The sequence below is a fragment of the Rhodamnia argentea genome, chromosome 1, assembly GCF_020921035.1.
Source record: "Rhodamnia argentea isolate NSW1041297 chromosome 1, ASM2092103v1, whole genome shotgun sequence".
NCBI lineage: Eukaryota > Viridiplantae > Streptophyta > Magnoliopsida > Myrtales > Myrtaceae > Rhodamnia > Rhodamnia argentea.
In genome coordinates, this window is record NC_063150.1 from 21,076,170 (window position 1) to 21,098,537 (window position 22,368).

At 38.7% G+C, this 22,368-nt stretch overlaps 1 protein-coding gene across 1 annotated transcript; it reads right to left on the reverse strand.

The window, feature by feature from the left end:
- Positions 1 to 3,033: 3,033 nt before the first annotated feature.
- LOC115750658 (WAT1-related protein At5g07050-like) lies at positions 3,034 to 10,914 on the reverse strand. The gene is made up of 7 exons (XM_030688160.2): positions 10,695 to 10,914; positions 4,892 to 4,954; positions 4,673 to 4,789; positions 4,351 to 4,582; positions 3,869 to 4,027; positions 3,617 to 3,768; positions 3,034 to 3,536 (listed from the first exon to the last, which is right to left on the reverse strand). Exons 1-7 carry the CDS (start codon positions 10,892 to 10,894, stop codon positions 3,356 to 3,358), a joined length of 1,104 nt encoding a protein of 367 aa, XP_030544020.2. The 5' UTR covers positions 10,895 to 10,914; the 3' UTR covers positions 3,034 to 3,355.
- Positions 10,915 to 22,368: the final 11,454 nt, after the last annotated feature.

Here is a 22,368-nt window from a genome sequence, read left to right on the forward strand (position 1 = left end):
ATGTTGATTCAGATTGCAAGTAAGTGTGAAGATGCTGAGCATCGTGCAATTCTATGGAGCACTGTTGACACATAAATTTTGATTTTTAGCAAATCATTTATTTAAGCATAAAATGAGAATTGATCATAATTCTCACAAAAAATAACTCTCATGCATTGCATTTTTATTTTTATTTTTGTCGATCGCATCATCTGCATTTAGGGTCATAGATGAATCAATTGAGTTTAACTTGACAGGCGGCTAAATCGAACTCAATCTAGAATTTTTAACGGAACCTGCGGGGTGTGCCGAATGGACCTATTTGTTGAGCGCAATTCTATTCGTTCAAGCTTGTTTTAATCATTAAGGATATCGATTAAGTGTTTGCTATTTAGAAAAGCCTTAATTTTAGCTTGAGAATTCAAGATGAGCCCATAATTTGGACTGAAAATTCGAATGGGTCATGAATGTGAAAGTGCCGAACTTTATATATGTGTTTGGACTTAAAATCAGATTTAAATTAGCCCATTCTGACATCTAAAATTATATAGGGGTTCATTTAGTTGTCCATTTGATTAATCTAGGCCCGCAAGACATGAGAATTTCGGCCATTATGTCATTCACATCTTCATGGCCGAATTCCATAGTCCTTGGGGAGCTAGGACTCTTCCAATTTTGAAAAGGTTTTCAAGATTTTCATTAGTTGAAGGAGACCTAGCTTATGAGTATCCAAAAAAATTAAAACTCTATCCCTACCTTGCTGAAAATAACCGAGAGTTTTGGTAGATGTGGGAACTCATAATCCAATGGCACATGTTGGATCCCACTTTGACTAGGATTGTGAATTTAACGGTCCTAAGAGAGTCCTACTCCAAATAGGACTAGTGGTCCGAAGGTCTATATAAGCAACCCTAGCTCACGTTAATGGGGGTCAGGGATATTAAAATTTTTGGCTGCACACATTGTGAAGTGAGCTTCAAGAGATTTGAGAGTCCGATTGTCCCCTCCTCAGCTTGACGTTCATTCCGGCGGAACCTATCAAAGTCTCAAAATATCATCCAACCTGCTGGTCATCCGTGTGCCATCTTCCAGCGGCCACATTATCACCTTGACATCCCACGAACAGCCCCTACATTGCTGTTGAAGCCTCCATTAATCAGCTCACGTCCAGAGTTTGTTCCCAGGGAGAAATAGCTCGTGTTTTTGTTGTTTGAAGACCAGCGAAGCTGCTGCCGTGGTGCAAGAATTATTCACGGATTGGAGTTTGAACAACGGCTGTTTCGGGCAAGAATCAACGCTGTGAGTGTGCTGGAGTTTTTACTTAAAAAGGTACTTTTTCTCAATTTTTAGTTGTAATTCAATGCTCGTTAAGATGATAACTTGCCTAGGTATTTGCCATCATATGTTGACTTGCAATTGAAAGTAAAATTTTTGCTCAAAGCCGAAACTTGTCTTAGGACGCATGAAAATTCTGATAATGAATGAGTTTAGGTCTGACGCCTACCTTTGAATTGGTTGGATGCTTGCACGTGTTAGGGAAGGTGATTTTAATTCAAGTGGGACTTGTCCGTCCTTAATTAAAAATTATTCCTCAATGGTCGTCAAGTTACATTGAATTAAAAATAAATCAGAACTTTATGGCATGAGCATGGAATTTTTGGCACGTAGGCAATCCGTTTGATCGGACGTTTTAATGTGGGTGGAGGACTAATCTTTTTCGCTACGTTGGTTGACTGGAAATTATCCATTGGGTGTTTGATCATGGCCTTGTGTTATTGATAGGAATTTGTGATTGTTCGATAGTATCTCCTGGTGTGAATAAAGATTTGACTAAATTGAAATTTTATCTGATTTGGCTAAGTTAGATAGTTTTTGACTCATGGATATATTTTTTTTTTTTTGAGCTAGTCGTTATCTTTAACACATGCGGAACGATTTGGATGTTATCTTATCTTATCTCTGGTGAATTTTCTGAACACATTTGATTAGAGATAAGGTTTGGTTGGATTGAGTCTCTATCTATTTTTTTATGAGGATTATCTAAAATAATTTTTTCAAATCTCAAAGATAATTTCTCAAATTAAAAATGGATTGAGTTTTTGGGTGAGGAAAGGTGGATCCCCAATCTCACAATTTCGGCCACCCCTCCAAATTTTTGAAATTTCATGCTCAATTAATTTTCATTTTCTTTTTATTTTTGTCATGCTTGTTTGTTTTGATTTGTTATAAAATTTGTACATCTTTAAACAAACATGCCCATAATATATGCTCCCCATGTGCCTAAACCCGTCGCAAAAAATAAATCACATGCCTTAGCCACGATCTCGTGGAATGGGATGGTGATTTAGTACGAGAATTCGTGTTTTGCCCTTTGGCGAGAAGGGATGTTGTTTTTCTGTACACATATCCGCATACTGGTTCGAATCCTCGAGGATGTAGCGGATAAAATCTCGCTCTACCCCGGATCTTTGGGAATGAGAGGATTTTCAAAAAAATCGAAAATTAAAGGTATTTTTGTTTATTTTTGTTTAGATTTTGATTGCTTTTGAGTGTTTTCTTTTATTACCGAAAATACCAACAAAAAAAAAAACATCCTCTGGACACTTAATACATGGTCTTCATGTCACATTTTTTCAATTAATCATCAAATTCACATCGATCAAATGGAAAGGCTTTTTTTTCATGAAATTGGTACCGAAAGGGCGTTAATTTTTCAATTAGCGTAACCAAGTCCCCGGACTCATTATCTACGATTCGTAGAGATAAAATAGTTCTCCCTCTATTTTATTAAGGTTTCTAATCAACCTTTCGTAAATGATTAGTGGCGGCTCCAATTGAATATTTTTTCATGAATAAACCTAAGTTGTGATTCGGTAGAACTTGGAAGGGTCTGAATTAGGTTTGTTGATTTAATTGACCTGATAATCCGTTAGCCTAATTTTAGGTCGCGACAAGCACATTTCGTGCCGATTTTGATACTGATTCTTGTAACTCCATAACAGGAAAATGGCGGAAGGACATTGCCCAATTGCTTTATGCCATCTCTGCCTGTTGTTAGATGCCCTGAGAAGTTCTTCTAATGTTGCTCGAGCTATACCATTTCCTTGAGACAATCAGATGCGAATCTCCCCAGAAAATTTCATGGTACATGCATGTGGTCTACCTTTTGTTTTCGTTTGATTCTTGGAAGAGTTTCATGCCAAGATTATGTATAGTTGGTGTGGCGAGGAAGAGTGGAATATCTGAGGAATAGATTCTTTGCTCATTCGAGATTCTGAGTCTTCTTATAGTGTCTTCTTTGGAAGTTTCAAGGCAAAAACAGCAAATCAATTAGGACTCTTGACTCTGTTGTAACGTCTGAGTCCGCATTTAATTCCTAAGGTCCGGCTTTCGATAGTTCTCTTAAGCTCGGTGTGACAACTTGAAGCTTTTCCGCGTCTCGTCCTTCAGAAGTCAAGTACGATTGCCCCTCCGACTTGACTCGAGCAATTTGATCTTCTTCCTTCCCCCACAGCAGCAAGTACAGACCGATAATGACAATGACTGCCCCGATTATGCTGATGATGATGCCACAAACAAATCCTCAGACAAATTGACAGAAAAAAGCTAGAGAAACACGTGAAGTAGGGGGAATTACCTGCCCATGTAGAGCTTCTCGCCGAGGACGAAATATGCTAGGACGGCGACTAAAATTGTCAAGAGCGGGTTGAACATGGTGACAAACACTGGTCCCTTTTCTTCGGTGCACCACAGTAGAATGAAGAAAATTAAACCCGAGCAAACCACTCCCTGAGACACAAGAAATCCATGAATGTACAAATTGAGATCCAAAGCTAAATAGCTGGACAATCATTTGGTTGGTCAGTGAATAGATCTACTTAGTACTTACACCATACAAGGAGGACCAAAAATCTATGTTGAACCCGATCGTCCAAGCAGCTTGTTTATGCTCAACGATCACAGTGAAGATTGCTGATTGCGCTCCGCCAACAAAGCTCATCCATGTAGTCAAGGAAAGCTTTGCTGGGTATCTCTTCAACGTGTACGCCTACAATTCATAGGACAAAATGAACTATTATGTACTGCAAATTGTTTCTTTCTGGTATATTAAACTAGGTACCGTCATGTAGCTCATTTTCCTCGAAAGAGTGCTCGATTATAATTCAGTTTATGGCCATTTCATTTCAGGGTGAAGATTAAAAGCTTGTGCTGGATTTCTTATTTGCTTCCGAGGGTAGTCTCACAAAATTTGCTGATGACTCCTCATTCGCTTGTTAAAATCACTAATTCATTGTTTCAACTTCGACCGTGAAGTCTGTCTCTTTGTGTTTGCTCCTGAATTAATGAGGGGGCTTTGATTCAGGTCAAGACCTGCATGATGTACCATATCGACCATGTGATGCAGCTCGCAACAGTGAGGATCGAACCCTTCAACCAGTCTTCCCGGACAGTGGTGTTGCCTCCAATATGGATCAGAGGGTGCCCCAAGTTCCTCACGATCGGGCCTTTGTACAATGTCATCGTCGTCACGCCCGCCAAGGAGACTAATGTCCCGAGGGCTTTTGCCATCCCTCGAGGGTTTCCGAGGTCGAGAACCTCCAACCTGCGATTATTTATTAAGACAGCAAACCATTTGTCGTAAGCCTCCTGTTGTGTTCAATTAGTGAGTCAAATTTGGCTGCTTCTTGTCTACCTGAGTACAATGGCAATGACAAAAGTCAAGGAAGCTATGGTGTTCACCATCGACGCAAGAAACGTCGGGGATGTGTATCTCAGGCTCGCATAGTACATGTTCAGCGTCAGTCCGACTCTGTAAAGATCAAAGTCAATTGATATTAGCCACATTTCACATGTTTTTTAGGCAACAAGCTGAATTATGCTAATGAAAGATTATTTTGATAGAGAATCTTACCCCAAGAGGGACAGGATGAAGATCTCCATAAAAAGGGACAACGTTAGCTGTGGCCGTATTTTTCTGGAGCGGAAGACAATATCGCCATCAGAATATGTCTTAAGTTCTGTTGATTTATGATCCATTTTGCTGGAAGAGTTCATTTTCTAGAAGAATGAAGAGAGTAGAATGGTGGCAAGAAAAGTCAAAGAAAAACATAGAATTATCTAGAGATGAATAAAAGTTAAAAGTTATATTATCACTAAAACAAAAGAAAGTCGGTTGATTGCCTATAAATAGGCTTGGTGGACGTCCATCCCAGTAAGAAAAAAATAGACTAAAAAAAAAAAAAAGGCTCTCCTCCTCCTTTGGGTTACTCAATATACAATAAAAAGCTTTTCCTTTGTCTTGTGCTTTCTTGCCGCCACTTTCACAAATCCTTGTCGAATCTTTTCCCTCGCTCACAAATCTAAACTAGCTTCCGCAAAAACTAATAGTGATATCAGAGCCTCGTTTGGTTGGTTTTGGACATTTTTCCTAACCACCCTCTCCTAAAATCACCCCATGGCCAACTTTGCATCATCCTCGTTTCCCATTCCCATTCCCCTTTTTGATGGGAATAACTACGGCTATTGGAGCATTAAAATGACTACGTATTTGATGGCCCAAGATTTATGGGACATCATGGAGAAAGGTTATGAGGCTGCGTGAGAAGGTGCGTCTATTTCGAAAGACCAACTGTAGAAGGATGCAAGAGCATTATGCATTATTCAACAAGCGCTCTTGGAAACGGTTTTTCCGAGAATAATTGGAGCAAATATGGCAAAGAAAGCTTGGGAGATACTATGGGCAGAATTTCAAGGATCAGACAAGGTACGTACTATACGGCTTCAAACTATAAGAAGAGATTTTGAGAATTCTAAAATGAAAATAAATGAAACTGTTCAAGAATACTATGGCAAACTAATTGAACTAGTCAATCAAATGAGAGCTTATGGAGATGGAATTATCGTTCAGAGGGTCATAGAGAAAATACTAGTGTCACTTACCCAAAAATACAATCATATTGTCACAACGATAGAAGCAACTAAGGACATATTGACACTTTCAGTAAGTGAATTGATTGGCTCTCTAGAAGCACATGGAAAAAGACTTATGGCACAAGATGAAGATTCAGTTAAAAGTGCCTTCTAGTCTAAAATAAACATACGGTCTCATCAATCTGAAAATGGTCGAAAAAAATCATGGAAAAATAAAAAAGGAGGAGAAACTTCACAAAAGGGGAAATATCCACCTTGCAGCATTTGCAAGAAAACTAGTCATTTGGAGAAAGATTGTTGGTTTAGAAATAAAACACAATGCCGTCTCCATAAAAGATATGGCCACGTAGAAAAAGACTGTCGCTTGAAAACAAATTCTCGAGCCAATTATGCTAAAGAAAAGGAAAGAAAAGGCAATACATTTTATGCTGGCCAAGCAACAAGTGATAAGAAAAATGATACGTAGTACATTGATAGTGGGTATAGCAATAATATGAAGGGGGATGAATCTATATTCACCGATATTGATACATCGGTGAAAAACCAAATAAAATTGGTCAATGGCGTACTAGTCGAAGCGAAAGGAAAAGGCACTATCGCTGTTGAAACAAATAAAGGCCCAAAATATATTCATGATGTATATCTAGTGCCCAGTCTTGCAAAAAATCTGCTTAGCGTGGGCCAAATGATACAATGTGGGGTATTCTCTATACTTTAATAGAGATGCTTGCATTATCTACGACAAGTATAAAAATAATATTGCCTCTATTAAAATGGAGAATATGAATTTTCCTATTTGAAGGAACTATGTCGGAGATATGGCAATGAAAACTCCACTTGATGACTCATGGCTATCGCATTGAAGATTTGGGCACTTCAACTTTGTTGGGCTGAAAATTCTCCATTAGAAAAATATGATGAAAGATTTTCCAGCAATTTCGAAAATTTCATATGTTTGTAAAGGCTATCTTCTTGGAAAACAACAAAGCCCGTCCTTCCCATCTGGGGGTGCATGGAGAGCTAAAAAGCCTTTGGAACTAATCCATACTGATGTTTGTGGTCCAATGAAAACCCCCACAGCCAGTCAGAATAAATATTTCATCCTATTCATCGACGACTACACAAGAATGACGTGGGTCTACTTTCTTCGGGAAAGATTGGAGGTTGAATGATGTGGGTCTACTTTCTTCGGGAAAGATTGGAGGTTTTCTCTATTTTAAAAAAAATTCAAGAACCACATCGAGAATTAAAGTGGCCACATAATCAGAGTCCTAAGAAGCAACAGAGGTACGGAGTACAATTCAAGGGAATTCAACGAGTTACGTGAAAACGAAGGTGTTCATCGTCAACTAACTGTTGGCTATGCACCAGAGCAAAATGGAGTAGTAGAAAGGAAAAATAGAACTATCATGGAGATGGCAAGGTCCGTGTTAAAGGAGAAAGGCCTCCCTAACTTGTTGCGGGTAGAAGCAGTAAGGCCTCCCTAACTTGTTCTGGGTAGAAGTAGTCTACACGACTGCGTACATCTTAAACAGATATCCAACTAGAGCTATTCAAAACAAAACTCCAGTTGAAGCGTGGAGCGGACGAAAGCCTTTGGCGAAACTTCTTAAGGTGTTCGGCTACATATGCTACGTCCACGTCCCCACTCAAAAGAGGAGCAAGCTAGATGAAAAGACAGAAAAGGGAATATTCCTCGATTACAGCAATCAATCAAAAGGCTATTGTGTCTATAACCTAAGAACTAAGAAACTCATGATCAATCGAGATGTTGAGTTTGACGAGAATGTCGCTTGGAACTGGAAGAATGAGAAGATTGAGAAGAAGTATGCCACCTTGCCTGACATACTACTTGCTCGTGAGAAGTCAACAACACAAGAAGAAGGTGAAGCATCGGACTCCACCACTTACAACGTAACACCCCCATCCTCTCGGAGAGTAACGGAAGAAGAATCTATTCCGGAGTCTCCAATACTAAGGGTAAAAACCCTTAGAAAATTCTTTGACACATGCAACTTTGCTGCTTTAGAACCAGAAAACTATGAAGAGGCATCCAATGAAGAAGTTTGGATAAAAGCCATGGAGGAAGGGATCAAGAAAAATGAAACTTGGGAGCTCGTCGATCACCTCGAAGACAAAGAAATCATTGGCGTCAAGTGGGTCTACAAGATGAAACTCAATGCATATGGATCAATCTAGAAGCATAAAGCAAGGCTCGTAGTGAAAGGATATTTGCAACAACTAGGTATCGATTATTCTGAAACTTTCACTCCTATTGCTCCGCTCAATACTATTCGTGCTCTTATAGCACTAGTAGCACAGAAAAAATGGAAGATCTATCAATTAGATGTGAAATCAGCATTTTTAATTGGATATCTTCAAGAAGAAATATATGTGGAACAACCATAAGGCTTTATCGTCAAAAGCCAAGAAGAAAAAATTCTAAAGCTCAAGAAGGCCCTTTACGGGTTAAAACAGGCACCACGAATGTGGTATAGTAGAATTGACGAACACTTCACCAAGCAAGGATTCGGGAGGAGCATGAGCAAGGCGATGCTCTGCATCAAGACCCAAGGTAAGCCGAACACTCTTGCCATCTCTCCGTATGTAGATGATCTCATATATACAGGAAATAATGAAAAGATGATTCAAGAGTTCAAAGAAGAAATGATGAAGACATTCGAGATGACGGACTTGGGCTTGATGCACTACTTCCTCAACATCGAAGTCGACCAAAAAGAAGGGATTTTCATTTCGGAAAAGAAATATGCTGAGAATCTCCTAAAGAAATTCAAGATGGATTATTGCAAATTAGTTACAACACTGCTCGTGACAAATGAAAACTACTAAAGGAAGACGGAGCAAAAAAAGCTGACATCTCCCTCTATAGAAGTCTGATTGGCTATCTACTATATCTCACCGCCACATGACCGGACATAATGTATGCGACAAGTCTATTGTCACCTTTTATGCATAGTCCAAGTCAAATTCACTTTGGAGTTGCCAAGAGAATTCTAAGATACTTACGAGGAACTATAGATTATGGCATTTGGTATCAGCCAAGTGCAATGGCTAAGCTCATCGGCTATACCAATAGTGATTGGGCAGGTTATGCCGAGGACAAAAGGAGCACTACCCACTATGCATTCACATTGGGTTATGGAAAATTCTCGTGGACATCCAAAAAACAAGAGTCGGTAGCATAATCTATTGCAGAAGCTAAATACTTCATCCCTACTACAACTACTAGTCAAGCAATATGGCTTTTGGGAATTTTAGAAGACATTGGAGAAGCACAGATGGAATCGACTCCAATATTTTGTGACAAGAAGTTAGCAATTGCTATATCAAAGAATCATGTCTTTCACGAAAGAACCAAACATGTCGACGTCAAATATCACTTCATACGAGAAGTGCAGAGTAATGGAGATATCGAGATCAAATATTGCAATACCGAAGATCAAGTTGCCGACATATTCACTAAAGTACTACAACTAGCAAAGCTCAAGGCGCTACGAAGTATGCTCAGAATATCTCGAAAATGGATCAAGGAGGAGTGTTGATTTATGATCCATTTTCTAGAAGAATGGAGAGAGTAGATTGGTGGCTAGAAAAGTCAAAGAAAAACATAGAATTATCAAGGGATGAATAAAAGCCAAAGAATCTTATCACTAAAACAAAAGAAAGTCGGTTGATTGCCCATAAATGGGCTTGGTGGACATCCATCCCAGTAAGAAAAAAATAGACCGAAAAAAAAAAAAAAAAAAAAAAGCTCTCCTCCTCTTTTGTATTACTCAATATACAATAAAAAGGGCTAAAGTACACTACAAGTGCCAAAACTTATGTACGACGCTCACTTTAGTGCCAAAACTTTTAAAACGATCACTTAAGTGCTAACTTTTTTTGAAAACGATCACTTTAGTGCCAATCCGATTTGAGTTGACGTGGCTCGCCGAAAATCCGATGTGGCCTATTTTTTATTAATATTTGAGTTGACGTGGCTTGTCGGAGTTGGCACTGAAGTAAGTGTTTTTTTTTTTAAATGGCACTTAAATCATCATTTTAAAAAAAAAGTTGACACTTAAGTGATCGTTTTAAATATTTTGGCACTAAAGTGATCATTCTTCAAAAAAGTTGACACTTAAATGATCGTTTTAAAAGTTTTGACATTAAAGTGAGCAATGTACACAAATTTTAGCACTTGTAGTGTACTTAAGCCCAATAAAAAGCTTTTCCTTTGTCTTGTGCTTTCTTGCCGTCACCTTCACAAATCTTTGTCGAACCTTTTCCCTCACTCACAAATCTAAACTAGCTTCCGCAAAAACTAACAAGTTCAAATAGATAGTCAATTTGAATGTTCACTGAACCGTCCTACGAATGATTTGCACAACTGAGAACTCGAGCACCCCTATCTGGGCATTCACAATCCGGGACGCAAAAATAACTGCTGCTTCATAAAATAAAATAAAATAAAATAAAACAGAAGAGCAGTGGGGATACGAGATCTTGCTCCATGAGTTGAAATTGATGGATGCCGTAGAATCTGAATTGGAGGAAACTGAAAATAGAGGGGGACGCGAGTCGATGACGAAATTCTCAAGAATCTTTCAACACGAGACTTATGTGACAGTTCTACATGTACAACTGCTTTCAGACAACGAAAAGACCGCTTGAGGTTCAACATAGCCAGGATGTTCCCTAGGAAGGTTAAATCAAGGCCAGATAGTGTACCAAAATTAAGCAAAAGACACATAAAACATCAGCCTGCGCATATACACGCTTACCTTTCCAGAAAATAGGCGAATGGGAGCATAACGAGGCCGGCCACAATATGCCGATAGGTTATGTAAACGTGAGGGTTCATCCCGTGGTTGAACGAAGCTTCAGTTATGAAGTACAGGAAGGTGTAACCTATCTGAGCTAGTGTCATTAGCAAATGCGGTTTGAACTTCCGGTACAAGTCATGACATGCCGACAGCGCCATCTAGGCTCTATCGTCCCCTCTCTAGGCAAGCCGACATAAGGGTGAATGCGTGATCGGTCTATTCTTATAGAAGATCAAGGATGCTTCAGGCTGCAATTCGTATTGCAAATTGTGTGTAGAATCATATTCTCTGTCACATCCCCCTAGCGCAAGTGACGAGTCCCCTCTCTAAGCAAGCCAACAGAAGGGTGAATGCATGATCGGTCTATTCTTATAGAGGATCAAGGATGCTTCATGCTGCAATTCGTATTGCAAATTGTGTGCACTTGCGCTAGGGGAGATGTGACGGAGAATATGATTCTGCGCAATTTGCAATACGAATTGCAGCCTAAAGCATCCTTGATCCTCTATAAGAATAGACTGATCACGCATTCACCCTCTTGTTGGCTTGCCTAGAGAGGGGACGATAGAGCCTAGATGGCGCCATCGGCGTGTCATGACTTGTACCGAAAATTCAAACCGCATTTGCTCATGATGTTGGCTTAGATTTATGACCCACTTTTAAAACTTACAGCAATTCATTTATGACCCATCACTATTAAATTCAAATATGGGTTTTAGACCCATTTTGCCACCTCTAAGGAGGAGTTGTAGACAGAGGAGGGGGGAAGAAGGAACAAAGAAAAAAAAAGGAAAAAGAAAATAAAAGAAAACAACAGAGAAAAGAAAATAAAAATAAAAATTGCCTTTTGTAAAATAAAAAAATTCACTAAATTTATATTGCATAAAAGTGTTTTAGCAATATCATTTTTTTAATCAAATTATAAGAAACAAGCATTGTATTTCTATCTTTAACTGCGGTTAGGACGTCCTGATATGAGGCGAATGTACGAGCGAACCGATGCTTGAAGTTGGCAAAAACGAGCTCCTCGTGCTGTGACGTGAAGAAGAAAAGCACAGTTTATGAGCCTTTTAGACGGCTCTTCTTGTCCACTCTCAGGACGGAAAGCCTTTTATATTGTCGTTGCCAGGCGACCTCGTATCCAAGGTTTTGGTTTTATTGTGTCATTCCCACCTGCTGTTGTTGTATGCAAATGGACTGATGAGTTCATGACAATAATCATCTCATCTTATGTCAAACAAGATAAAAATGGTGTTTTTTGGTGAGAAATGTGGGAAAACGAGAAAAAAAAAACTCAGTCAAGGGCCCACCCAGCCCTTGCTTTTGGTCTTGTCAATGAAGTCTCCACGGGCCAACCCCCTGAAGAGGAGGGCGCCAAACTCCCTTACTCGACAAACTACAAAATTTCGACCAAAAACAAACTACAAAAGGGTCAAACTTTGACAAGCCGCCAAGTCACCCCCTTCACACAAAGTGACCGCTCGTTTCTTTGGAACACTATGTCTTCAAGAGGAAGTTTAGTCTCTATCTAATTAAGATGATTTTGACTAGTGATACTAGTCAGAGGTCATTTAAGATTTAGGAAGCACAAACACTATTCGAAAGCCTCTTTGTTGTTTCGGACAATCAACAGTCTCCGACATGTGGTCAATCGGTGTTAGACATTTGACAAGTGCTCGGTGCTCGGTGCTCCAAACACACCATTGACATGTAAGTCCGGCATCTCGAGACGCCATTTCAACACATACGGTGTCAATTTTAAGCATTTTCAATAAATTAACGTGTCAAAATAATTTGTTAAAAATTATATATACTTAAATCGTATATACAATCACCCCGTAATTAACATACACAACCAGTCCCAAATAAACCTAATCGTGAATCCCTAACTCAAGAAGAAGAAAAGGAAAAAAACTCACCGTTGATATTATTATATATACATGATAATTTATATGTATATATAAAAACACACGTTTAATATACAATGTGACGGAATTCTCTATGTTTTGAGAAATAACGTGTTAGCTTGTCGTGTTGTGTCTGTCGTGACCTAAAACTAGGCTAACGGACTATCAAGTTAATTAAATTAACTAACCTAATTCGGATCCTCTCAAGTCCTACCGAATCGCAACTTAGATTTAATTTATGAAAAATTATTCGTTTGCAGCCGCTACTAATCGTTTCTTGTAAGTCGACTAGAAATCTATATAAAATAGCAGGAGCACTATTTTATTCCTACGAACAGAGAAAATGAGTTCGGGGGACTAAGTTACGCCGATTGGAAAAATTAATACCCTTTCGGCACCAACTTCATGAAAAAGCCTTTCCGATGATTTAGGAAAAATGTGACATGGGGATCATGTATTACGCGCCCAAAAGATGAATTTTTTGTATTTTTCGGATTAAATAAAGCACTCAAAAGTAATCAAAAATTTGAACAAAAATAAACAAAAATGTCCATAATATACCTTTTAATCCGAATTTTCCAAAAAAATCCTCTCATTCCCATAGATTTGGGCTAAAGCTAGATTTTATCTGCTACATCCTCGAAGATCTGAGCCGGTATGCAGATAATTATATACAATAACATCATCCCTTTTGCCAAATGCCAAAACACGAAATTCTATACTAAATCACCATCCCATTCCATGAGATCATGGCTAAGACATGTGATTTATTTTTCTGACGGGACAAGGCATATAGGGAAGCATATATTATGGACATGTTTGTTTAAAATTGTGCAAACTTTATAATAATCAAAAGCAAACAAACATGACAAAAATAAAATAAAAATGCTAATTAAATTTGAAATGTTCGAAAATATAGAGGGGTGGCCGAAATTTTGAAGTTGGGGAACCACCTTTCCTCATCCAAAATTTGATCCAATTTTAAGAAAATTATATTTAAGGGTTAGAAAATTTTTCAGATAATTCTAAGAAAATTAGATAAACATCCAATCCAGTCAAATCTTATCTCTAATCAAATAATATTCAGAATAATCGTAAGAGATAAGATAAGATATATATTAAATGATCAGCCAACTAACTCATATGCTAGAGATAACAATGAGCTCAAAAGTTTATCCATGAGTTGAAAATTATCCAATTCAGTTAATTAGATAAAGTCCAATTTGGCATAGTCATCATCTATAACATGAAAAGATCAATCAGATAATCAAGGATAATGCTATTCAACCAACCCAAGACAAAATTCAAGACAATGCTTATCCATGACATGAGCAATTCGGCCAAGTTAAGACATGTGCCGAAAATCATAAAAAAATTCTGATTTAGCTCAATTCAATTCAATCTCAAAAATTGGTGAGTAATTTCTACTTGAGAAAAGACATGATTCCAATGTGAATTTAATCAATTCTCAAAAGTGTGCATGATATTCAACCAATTTTATGATTGGATTGATCTTGCTAAGAAAAATCGGAATTTTCTTTCATCAAAGTCCAATTTTCGGTTCCTTATGTAACTTAATGGAAAGATTAAATTTTCACACTTTTGATCACAAATCAACGTTCATATATCATGATGAGAGAATATTCAGCAAGTCATCAAGTAAATAAGCACGAATTATGGCCGAAAGTTCAAGAAAGATTACCTTCTTTCGAGCAATTTTCCAGCAAGCACGCACTTGATGATTACTCCCAAAACAACCTCTTTTCGAGTTGAATTCGAACTCAAATTCAACCCGGGTGAACTAGCACAAGTAGAGGAAGCATTAGAGTCCAAAATAACGATGAAACAAAGGCTAGATCAACTCGAACAAGGGCTGATCAATAGTGGTTTCTGAGCTGGTCGGCAGGGCCGTGAGCCAGGGACAGCGGCAACTTCTCAGGCTTGGATGGGTGGCTCCGGGCGTCGGATCATCGCACTATCAGCGGTCGGCGATAGATCAATGTGTGAGGATCACCATCGTAGCTGGCGTGAGGCAAATGGAGTAGCGATGGCAGTGCACGGTGGAATGGCGTGGAACAGCTCGGTCACGAAAGCCGAATAAGGAAGTCTCGGCCAATGTCACTCAGCTTTCTCTCTCTTGTGTTTGCCAAAAATAATGAGTGTTGCTCAATAATGATGTGCCCCTTGAGCTTGAACCAAAGACACGTTTATATAGAGCTTAGTCCACCTATTCTTAGCAGGAGTAGGACTCATTAAGGACCATCGGATCGCTAATCCTAGCTAGAGTAGGATTCAATGTCAATCATTGGATCAAATTTTCTAAACCCAAAAGAGCCCCAATCCAACAAAACTCTCGGTTATTTTCAGCTACCTAAGGATAGAGTTTTATTTACTTAGAACGTTCATCAAATTTTATCTTGGAAGAGTCCTAGTTTCCCTAGGACACCAGTAAAATTCGGCCATGATGAAGATGAGGTGGGCTGGCCGAATTTTTCAACACTTTCGTGGGCTTGTGACGACGTCTCGGACCTACTCTAGCCTCCAATTAATTAAATGGGTAATCAATTAAGATAATTAAATGAAAAAAATGGGCTGAATTGAATTTGAATTTAGGTCCAAATCCATCATGAAATTTTCGACACACCCATGACAAGCCTTGGCCGAAATTTTCATGTCCAATCATGGGCTCATCTCAAATTTTCGGGCTCAATTACAGCTCATTCTGAATAATTGGCATTTAATTAAAAGCCTTAATCATAAAATTAAGCTTGAATGGATTGGATTTAGCATGAAAATTGGTCCAATTAACCATAAGGAATTTGACACATCCGCCCTTGTGACCTCAGTCGAAAATTCCAATCTGAGTTTGGTCCAGTTGCCTATCGGGTTAAGCTCAATTGACTCACCTTCGGCCTGAAAATGACCGTGAGAAAATGCACAATAAATTATTATTTTTGTAAGAATTATGACTAACTCTCATTTTCTGTTTAAATGAATGATTTTCTAAAATTTAAAATTTAGGTGTCAACAGTGTTGTGTCCCATCTCGTGTCGGTGTCGATGCTACTTGAAGACAAGATCATGTTATAAATGATTTTTTAACCAAATGCATGCTCCATAGTGTTGTTAGGAAAATTGAAGCTCATTCTTTTCCACCATTAATATAGATAAAAATTAGAGAATTGTATAAATGTTGTCTATATCATATACTAAGAATACGTGGAGTATTTATAAATATTATAAGATGATTATTTAAAGTAAGAAGATGCATCAATCACAATCAAGTATGATTAATCAAGAATATGTATAATCAAGAGAAATATGGATAATCTCCTAATTAGCTGAAACATGCTAATCAAAGAGAGATGGAAAATCAAGGGATATATAGAAAATCTCCTAATGATCTCTACCATCTCCTCAAAATCATGGTAACATAGAAGAAGTCAATTGAATTTGAGAAAAAGATTGGAGAAAATAAAATCTGGTGGAGAACGTGGGTGAAAACATCAGGTGTTTTGGATCAATCGATCAAGTAGAAACGAGACAAAGAATGTCATGAAGCATGTGATACCTTATAAAATGATAGCATATTTCTTTTTTTCTTTCTATTTTGGTCACAAATAGTCTATTTCACTTGCTTGGTGCACTCATTGAAAAACATCATTATATGTTATTTTAGTAGCATTTCATTTGTCGCAATAAATAATTACCCCACAACTAAAAACTATGTTTACTGGTAACCATCGCAACGATAGTAATGCCGATGTCGTATCAACAAGATTACTGTATTATGTGACAATGGTTGAGCTCGCATATGTTGGTTGTTAAGTGTGATGTTGGCTGGGTTGGCGGTTCATTTTGCTGGTGGCGGCATTTGATTTCATGGTGGTGGTGATTGAGAGCGTCGCCACGACAAGCGGAGGCGGCAATTAGCTGAGGTGGAGGGCTGGGGCCATTGGGCGTGGGACAACTGGGGCATATGTCCTCTTTTAGAGAGAGAGAGAGAGGGGACAACATGTTGATGTCGTGATGTACAATTTAACAAGTTAAACACTGCTAGAGTCCTTGTCAGCTACCACCTTTAAAGCTTTTAATAGAAGGATGAGTTCAATTTAAGAAGTTTAGAGAGTAAATTAAATTTAAAAAAAAACTTAGAAACGACTTTAATCAACGAGTAAAAGTTGAAGACCTCATGACATTACTCCAAATAGTATTTCACCTAAAAGTTTCTACGGCAACGATGAAGCTGAAAAAATGGTTGATTCCTAGATACATGGTAAGTGGGTACATATGTACACAAGTGTCCATTTAACGATAAGTATTTTCTATGACTCGACCAGCGCCAGATTTAGCAAATAGATTACTCGAGCAAAAGAATTACGGCTCTATTTATTTTGCTGAAATAAATAATTTAAAGAAATTTTGTCCAAAAAATGATCATTTATATCGCTTACAAAGACGAGTAAACGAACAACTTTTTCATCATTCACAAATATATATACACATAAATTGTTGTCGACAATGAAATTTTATTTTCCTTGGCTAATTATTCTAAGATCATTTAAGAAAAATATTTTCAATTTTTTTATTTTTCATGAAACAAATGGAGACTATAAAGGAGAATGAGGGATACTTCCACTAGGGTTTGTGATTTTTGAGTTGAGCTTTGACAAGAACCCATTTATCCATTTTTCACTTGTTTCGTCGGATGAAGAATAATTATTTTGGTGGTTGCAACAAACTAAAGTCTGCCCGAATCAGCAATTGATACCTCATCCATTGTTTTATAAAATGGAGAGTAAAATGGCTTTCCAACTTGGTCCAATTTTCAACAGAATTGGGTGGTAAGTTATTGTATCAAGTAAAGCAGTTTTCGAGAAAGATAAAGGAAATAAGTTAAGTCCTAAAAACTCGTCTTATGCTTTTCTACCTTGGGTTATAAATTAACTAATGTGTCTAATGGCTAATTGTTCGTCTTCACCAATAAAAATGGCAAACTCAGGGATTTTGACGCCTCCTGAAAAAGAATGATTATTGACTCAAGATGGGGTTTCTTATAATCATGTATGATAACATCCCTGTCTAACCCCAATTGTTGTTGAGCTTCTTTGACAATCTTTGTCACGACCCGAACCCCGTGAGCTCGCAAACATCCCCTATGGCCACGCTTATGTACAGTTCTCCAGGATTCAAAGGCCAACAAAATAAAACACGTGCGGAAGTAGAAACAACTCCCGTACAGAAACCAACAACAAAACGATAACTTGGGATGGTAAAAACAAACTTATGTACATATATACATAGTTATTACAACTCTCAAACCTAGGGCTTTAGAGGCCCCTGTACAAGCCTGTGACCACATATAACAAAAAGATTACGTGGTCGAAGCCCACTACACTCCCAAAATAAAATACTCTACAAAAGTCAAGAGGCCAACTATCCTAGGCCTCGTCCTCGCTATCGGGCACTATCTCGTCTATAGCTGCCAGCTCGTCCTCGTCCAACTCCGGTGGTTGCTCCGCATCGGATGGGTCCACGACGTCCCCATCCTCTTCGGGCGCCACGACCTTGGGGCTGGGATCCACATCATCGGGACCAGCGTCGAGGTGCACCACTACACCATCTAGAGGTGCAGTACTAGTGGGGTCCCATTCCCCAACACCATCGTAGGGAATATCGAAACCAATCAGCGGACCCACTGTCAAATCCCCGTAGTGGTACGTCCACACCACCTACGTGTGGGTCTTCCAAAAAAGCTCTCCGGTGTCCACCCAAATAGTTGTCGTGTGCCTATAGTACATCCGACCTTACCCAATCGGGTGCTCTGTCACTACCGTTTCCATATCCCGCGGAATGCCGAACCTCCGAGGTGGGTCATTCATTGTTGCGGCGGAGGGTCTAAAAAAGAGAGTCCACGACGGGGTGAGAATAAATCTCGGTAAGAAAGTCTCTAATCCTAGGTTATGGCACTAGTGCCTCCGGACACATCCTAAGTGAGCAACTTCCAACAAATCCTTCTTCAATCAAAAATTTCACAAATAATTTTCAGAATATTTCATTTCTTCTCTAAAAATTACCACACCTTCACAAATATTCCACGTTACTCCCATATCGGCGTTCCACGCCTCGGACTGTAAATAAAATATTCCACGTTGCTTTAGAACTTGCATTTAACGCCTCAGGCTATAATATAAATATTCCACGTGGATCCAAAGCCCGCATTTAATGCATCGGGTTATCATATAGAATTCCACGTTAGTCCAGAGCCCGCGTTTAACGCATCGGGCTATATTATAACCGAACAGACCCACGTAATAATGCTGCAGGCCATTATATAGTCCGGACCCGCTTAATAACGCCTCAGGTCACTATCCCGCGCTTAATGCCTCGGGACAATATAATAAGCACAACCCCGCGTTTAATGCCTCGGGGTAAAATAATAATAACAGAGCCCGCGTCATAATGCTTCAGGCTCAAATATGGTCTTATAAGATACGAACCCCGCGTCATAATGCTTCAGGGTAAAATTTCATATTTCCTCTTGATTATTCCACGTAAGACCATATAACAACAATAATTCCTCGATCGCTCGTCCGATACCACACGATCTCTTAATTCCTTCCGATCGATTAATCTTCGCCACGTGATCATGCTAAATTTCCTGATTAGCAGATCGAGACCATACGAACTCACTAATTTCCTCCGATGAAAGATTAGAACCACACGATCTTCCCAATTTTTCTCCAACAAAAGATCGGGACCACACGATCTTTCTAATTTTCCTCAATTGCCCAATCAAGACCACTTGATTAAATTGTACTGTAAAAATACTCGATCGGGACCACCTGATTCACTCACATTGAATAAATAATAAATCGGGATTACCCCATTAGATCACGCTCAAGCCGTCGGCCAATCGAGCCACACGATTAATTTCTGTCACCACAAAAATTAATCTACGCCACACGATATTAATAATATTAACATAGCAATTAATAATTACCGTCCGATCGAAATTTCACTAACGTACATTTAATACGTACCATAGAAATAAACTATAGTAACGTGGCAATTAATCTGGGCCGTCCGAGTAAAATATCTTCACGTGCAATAAATCTCCACTACTCGATTAATCTACACTAAGCAGGAATTAATCTTGGCCATCCGATCAATCTTCCTAAGCAAGATTCGGTATCGGCCGTCGGATTAAAGCATGAAAGGCAAGATTAAATCCTAGCCATCCATTATCAATCATGCATATTCACTATTCATGCAAGAACACATTTTTTTCTCTCTCCTCCTCTTCACATTCGGCCACGGCAATTTCTTGAGCAAAACCAACCAATTTTTCACCAAATTGCCTTAACCTAATGTCCATTAGCAACCTAGATACATAATCTAAGGTTAGGAACCAACTTACCACAAATCTAGCAAATTTTCCGATGGAAAAGTTGGGAGAAATTTTTTATTCCAACCGGTAGCTCTGGCGACTCCTCTCAATCGGCTTTGATCCACGAAGATCCGGTGGTCCCGAGTGATTCACGGTGAAGATTAAGCTCCGGCGGTTCAAGGTGACACCGGGGAAGCTTGGAAAATTTTCGGCAATGGAGGTGGGGGAGAGGGAATTTCAGCCAAGAGAGAGAAAGTAGGGTAGAGAGAGAGTGTGGTCTTGAATTAATGGAGAAGAAGACCAAGATATTAACTAATAAAGGTTAGGATAATTCAAGGATAGATATTTTGGGGTCTTCAAAGTCAAGAAGGGCAAAAATGAAAAATTTCCCCACAAAGACTAGTCAAATTTTGGCCAAGGGGGTGATTTGACCAAAATGCCCTTCGGCCAAAGTGAAAAATTGGGTATTCTCCAAGGGCAATTGGGTATTTTCCCATTTCCAATCCAAATTTTATTTTTCCTGAATCCTTTGGAGCGAACCGTGAAGAAATTGTACACTTGATGAGGAAACGTCCAAAATTTAATTATCGAAACCCCTGAAGGTCCGATGTCAAATTCTGAAGCTCGATTCGCGATCAATCTTGATCAATTGAAATTTTAGCGTATCTCAAACTAACGGGCAGCTTTTAGGAGTTATATGTATCGACCCATGATTAATATCACGTTTAAGAATATCTCGAGCCATGGCGACTTTGGTTGTCATTCAATTGCGAGAGTCAATCACTAGTTCCAATGGACACGATCGTTAGAAAATAATTTAGGAACGTTTGGAACCCATACGAGGTCAAACGGAATCACCCATGATCCAAGCGTATGGTATTATCCAAATCGTTCCTTAATCATTCTAGGATCGGCCGATATTGGTCCAAAATATTCCCTCGACAATTTTCATGGCCAAAGAGTCAGTCTAGGATCAAGTTCTTAGGTCTACGTACTTGATTTTCCTAACTCGTCATTCCCATTTGGTTAGTCCGCTCAAAATGAACCATTTCCGAGTGAGATTAAACTGAAATACATCAATGAGACTTTTCATTTATTCAAGGCTTCAAAAACGAGTTGGAATACAGGATGTCACAATCTTTAGTGGATTTAAGTACATTACAAGTGCTAAAAGTTGTGTACGACGCTCACTTTAGTGCCAAAACTTTCAAAACGATTACTTAAGTGCCAACTTTTTTTAAAAACGATCACTTCGGTGCCAAAACTTTCAAAATGATCACTTAAATGCCAACTTTTAAAAAAAAATGATCATTTAAGTGCCAAATTTTTTGAAAAACACTCACTTCGGTGCCAATTTCGACAAGCCACGTCAACTCAAATATTAATAAAAAAATAGGCCATGTTGGGTTTCTGGCGAGCCACGTCGGGTCAAATTGGAGATGGCACTAAAGTGATCGTTTTTAATAAAAGTTGACACTTAAGTGATCGTTTTGAAAGTTTTGGCACTAAAGCGACCGCCGGACACAAGTTCTGATACTTGCACCGTACTTTAGCCATCTTTAATGCGATCAATTGTGGATTTGGTTGGCTATCTTGCCCCCTAGGAAGTAATGTTAGTGTTGTCATATTATCTACGTTAATTGGCATGTGAGACCTAATAGGTATATTCACCCCATAGAGTGGCATAGGTGCACCAATTTGCCTTATATTTTGAGCATTTGGCATTGGTACATTTTGTCAACCATTTTGATTTACCAAATTGGTAATTTCATTCTCATTATTTTGACCAACATCAATAAATGAAGGAAGACTAGGAACATACCTATTACCACGGATTAACTTGAAATGGTGGTGGTTGATTGGACAATTTTGGCCTTGATAAAGCATCATTCACAATATTCCAACCCTTTTCAAAGCTTATGAATGAATGAAATGTCCATCGATGTATTTCAATTAAATTTCACTCGGATTGGATCGCTCTTGAGATGACTAACCAAAAGGGAAAAGGCTAACTAGGATTTAAGTACGTGAACTAAAGAACTCGACCATAGACCGACACTTTGACCGTAAGGATTGCCGAGGAAATATTTTGGGTCACCAAAGGCCAGTCTAAGATTGGTCTTAGAACAATTTGCTAGCGTTATACCAATGGTTCACGAGTGATTCCGTTTGGCCATCGTATGATTTGCAAATTAACCTAAACCGATTCCTAACAATCACGTCCTTCGAAACCGGTAGATAGACCCTCGCAATTCCATAACAACCAAAGTCACCATGGCTCGAATAACTCTTAAACGTGACATTAATCACGGGTCAATATGAGTAATTCCTAAAAA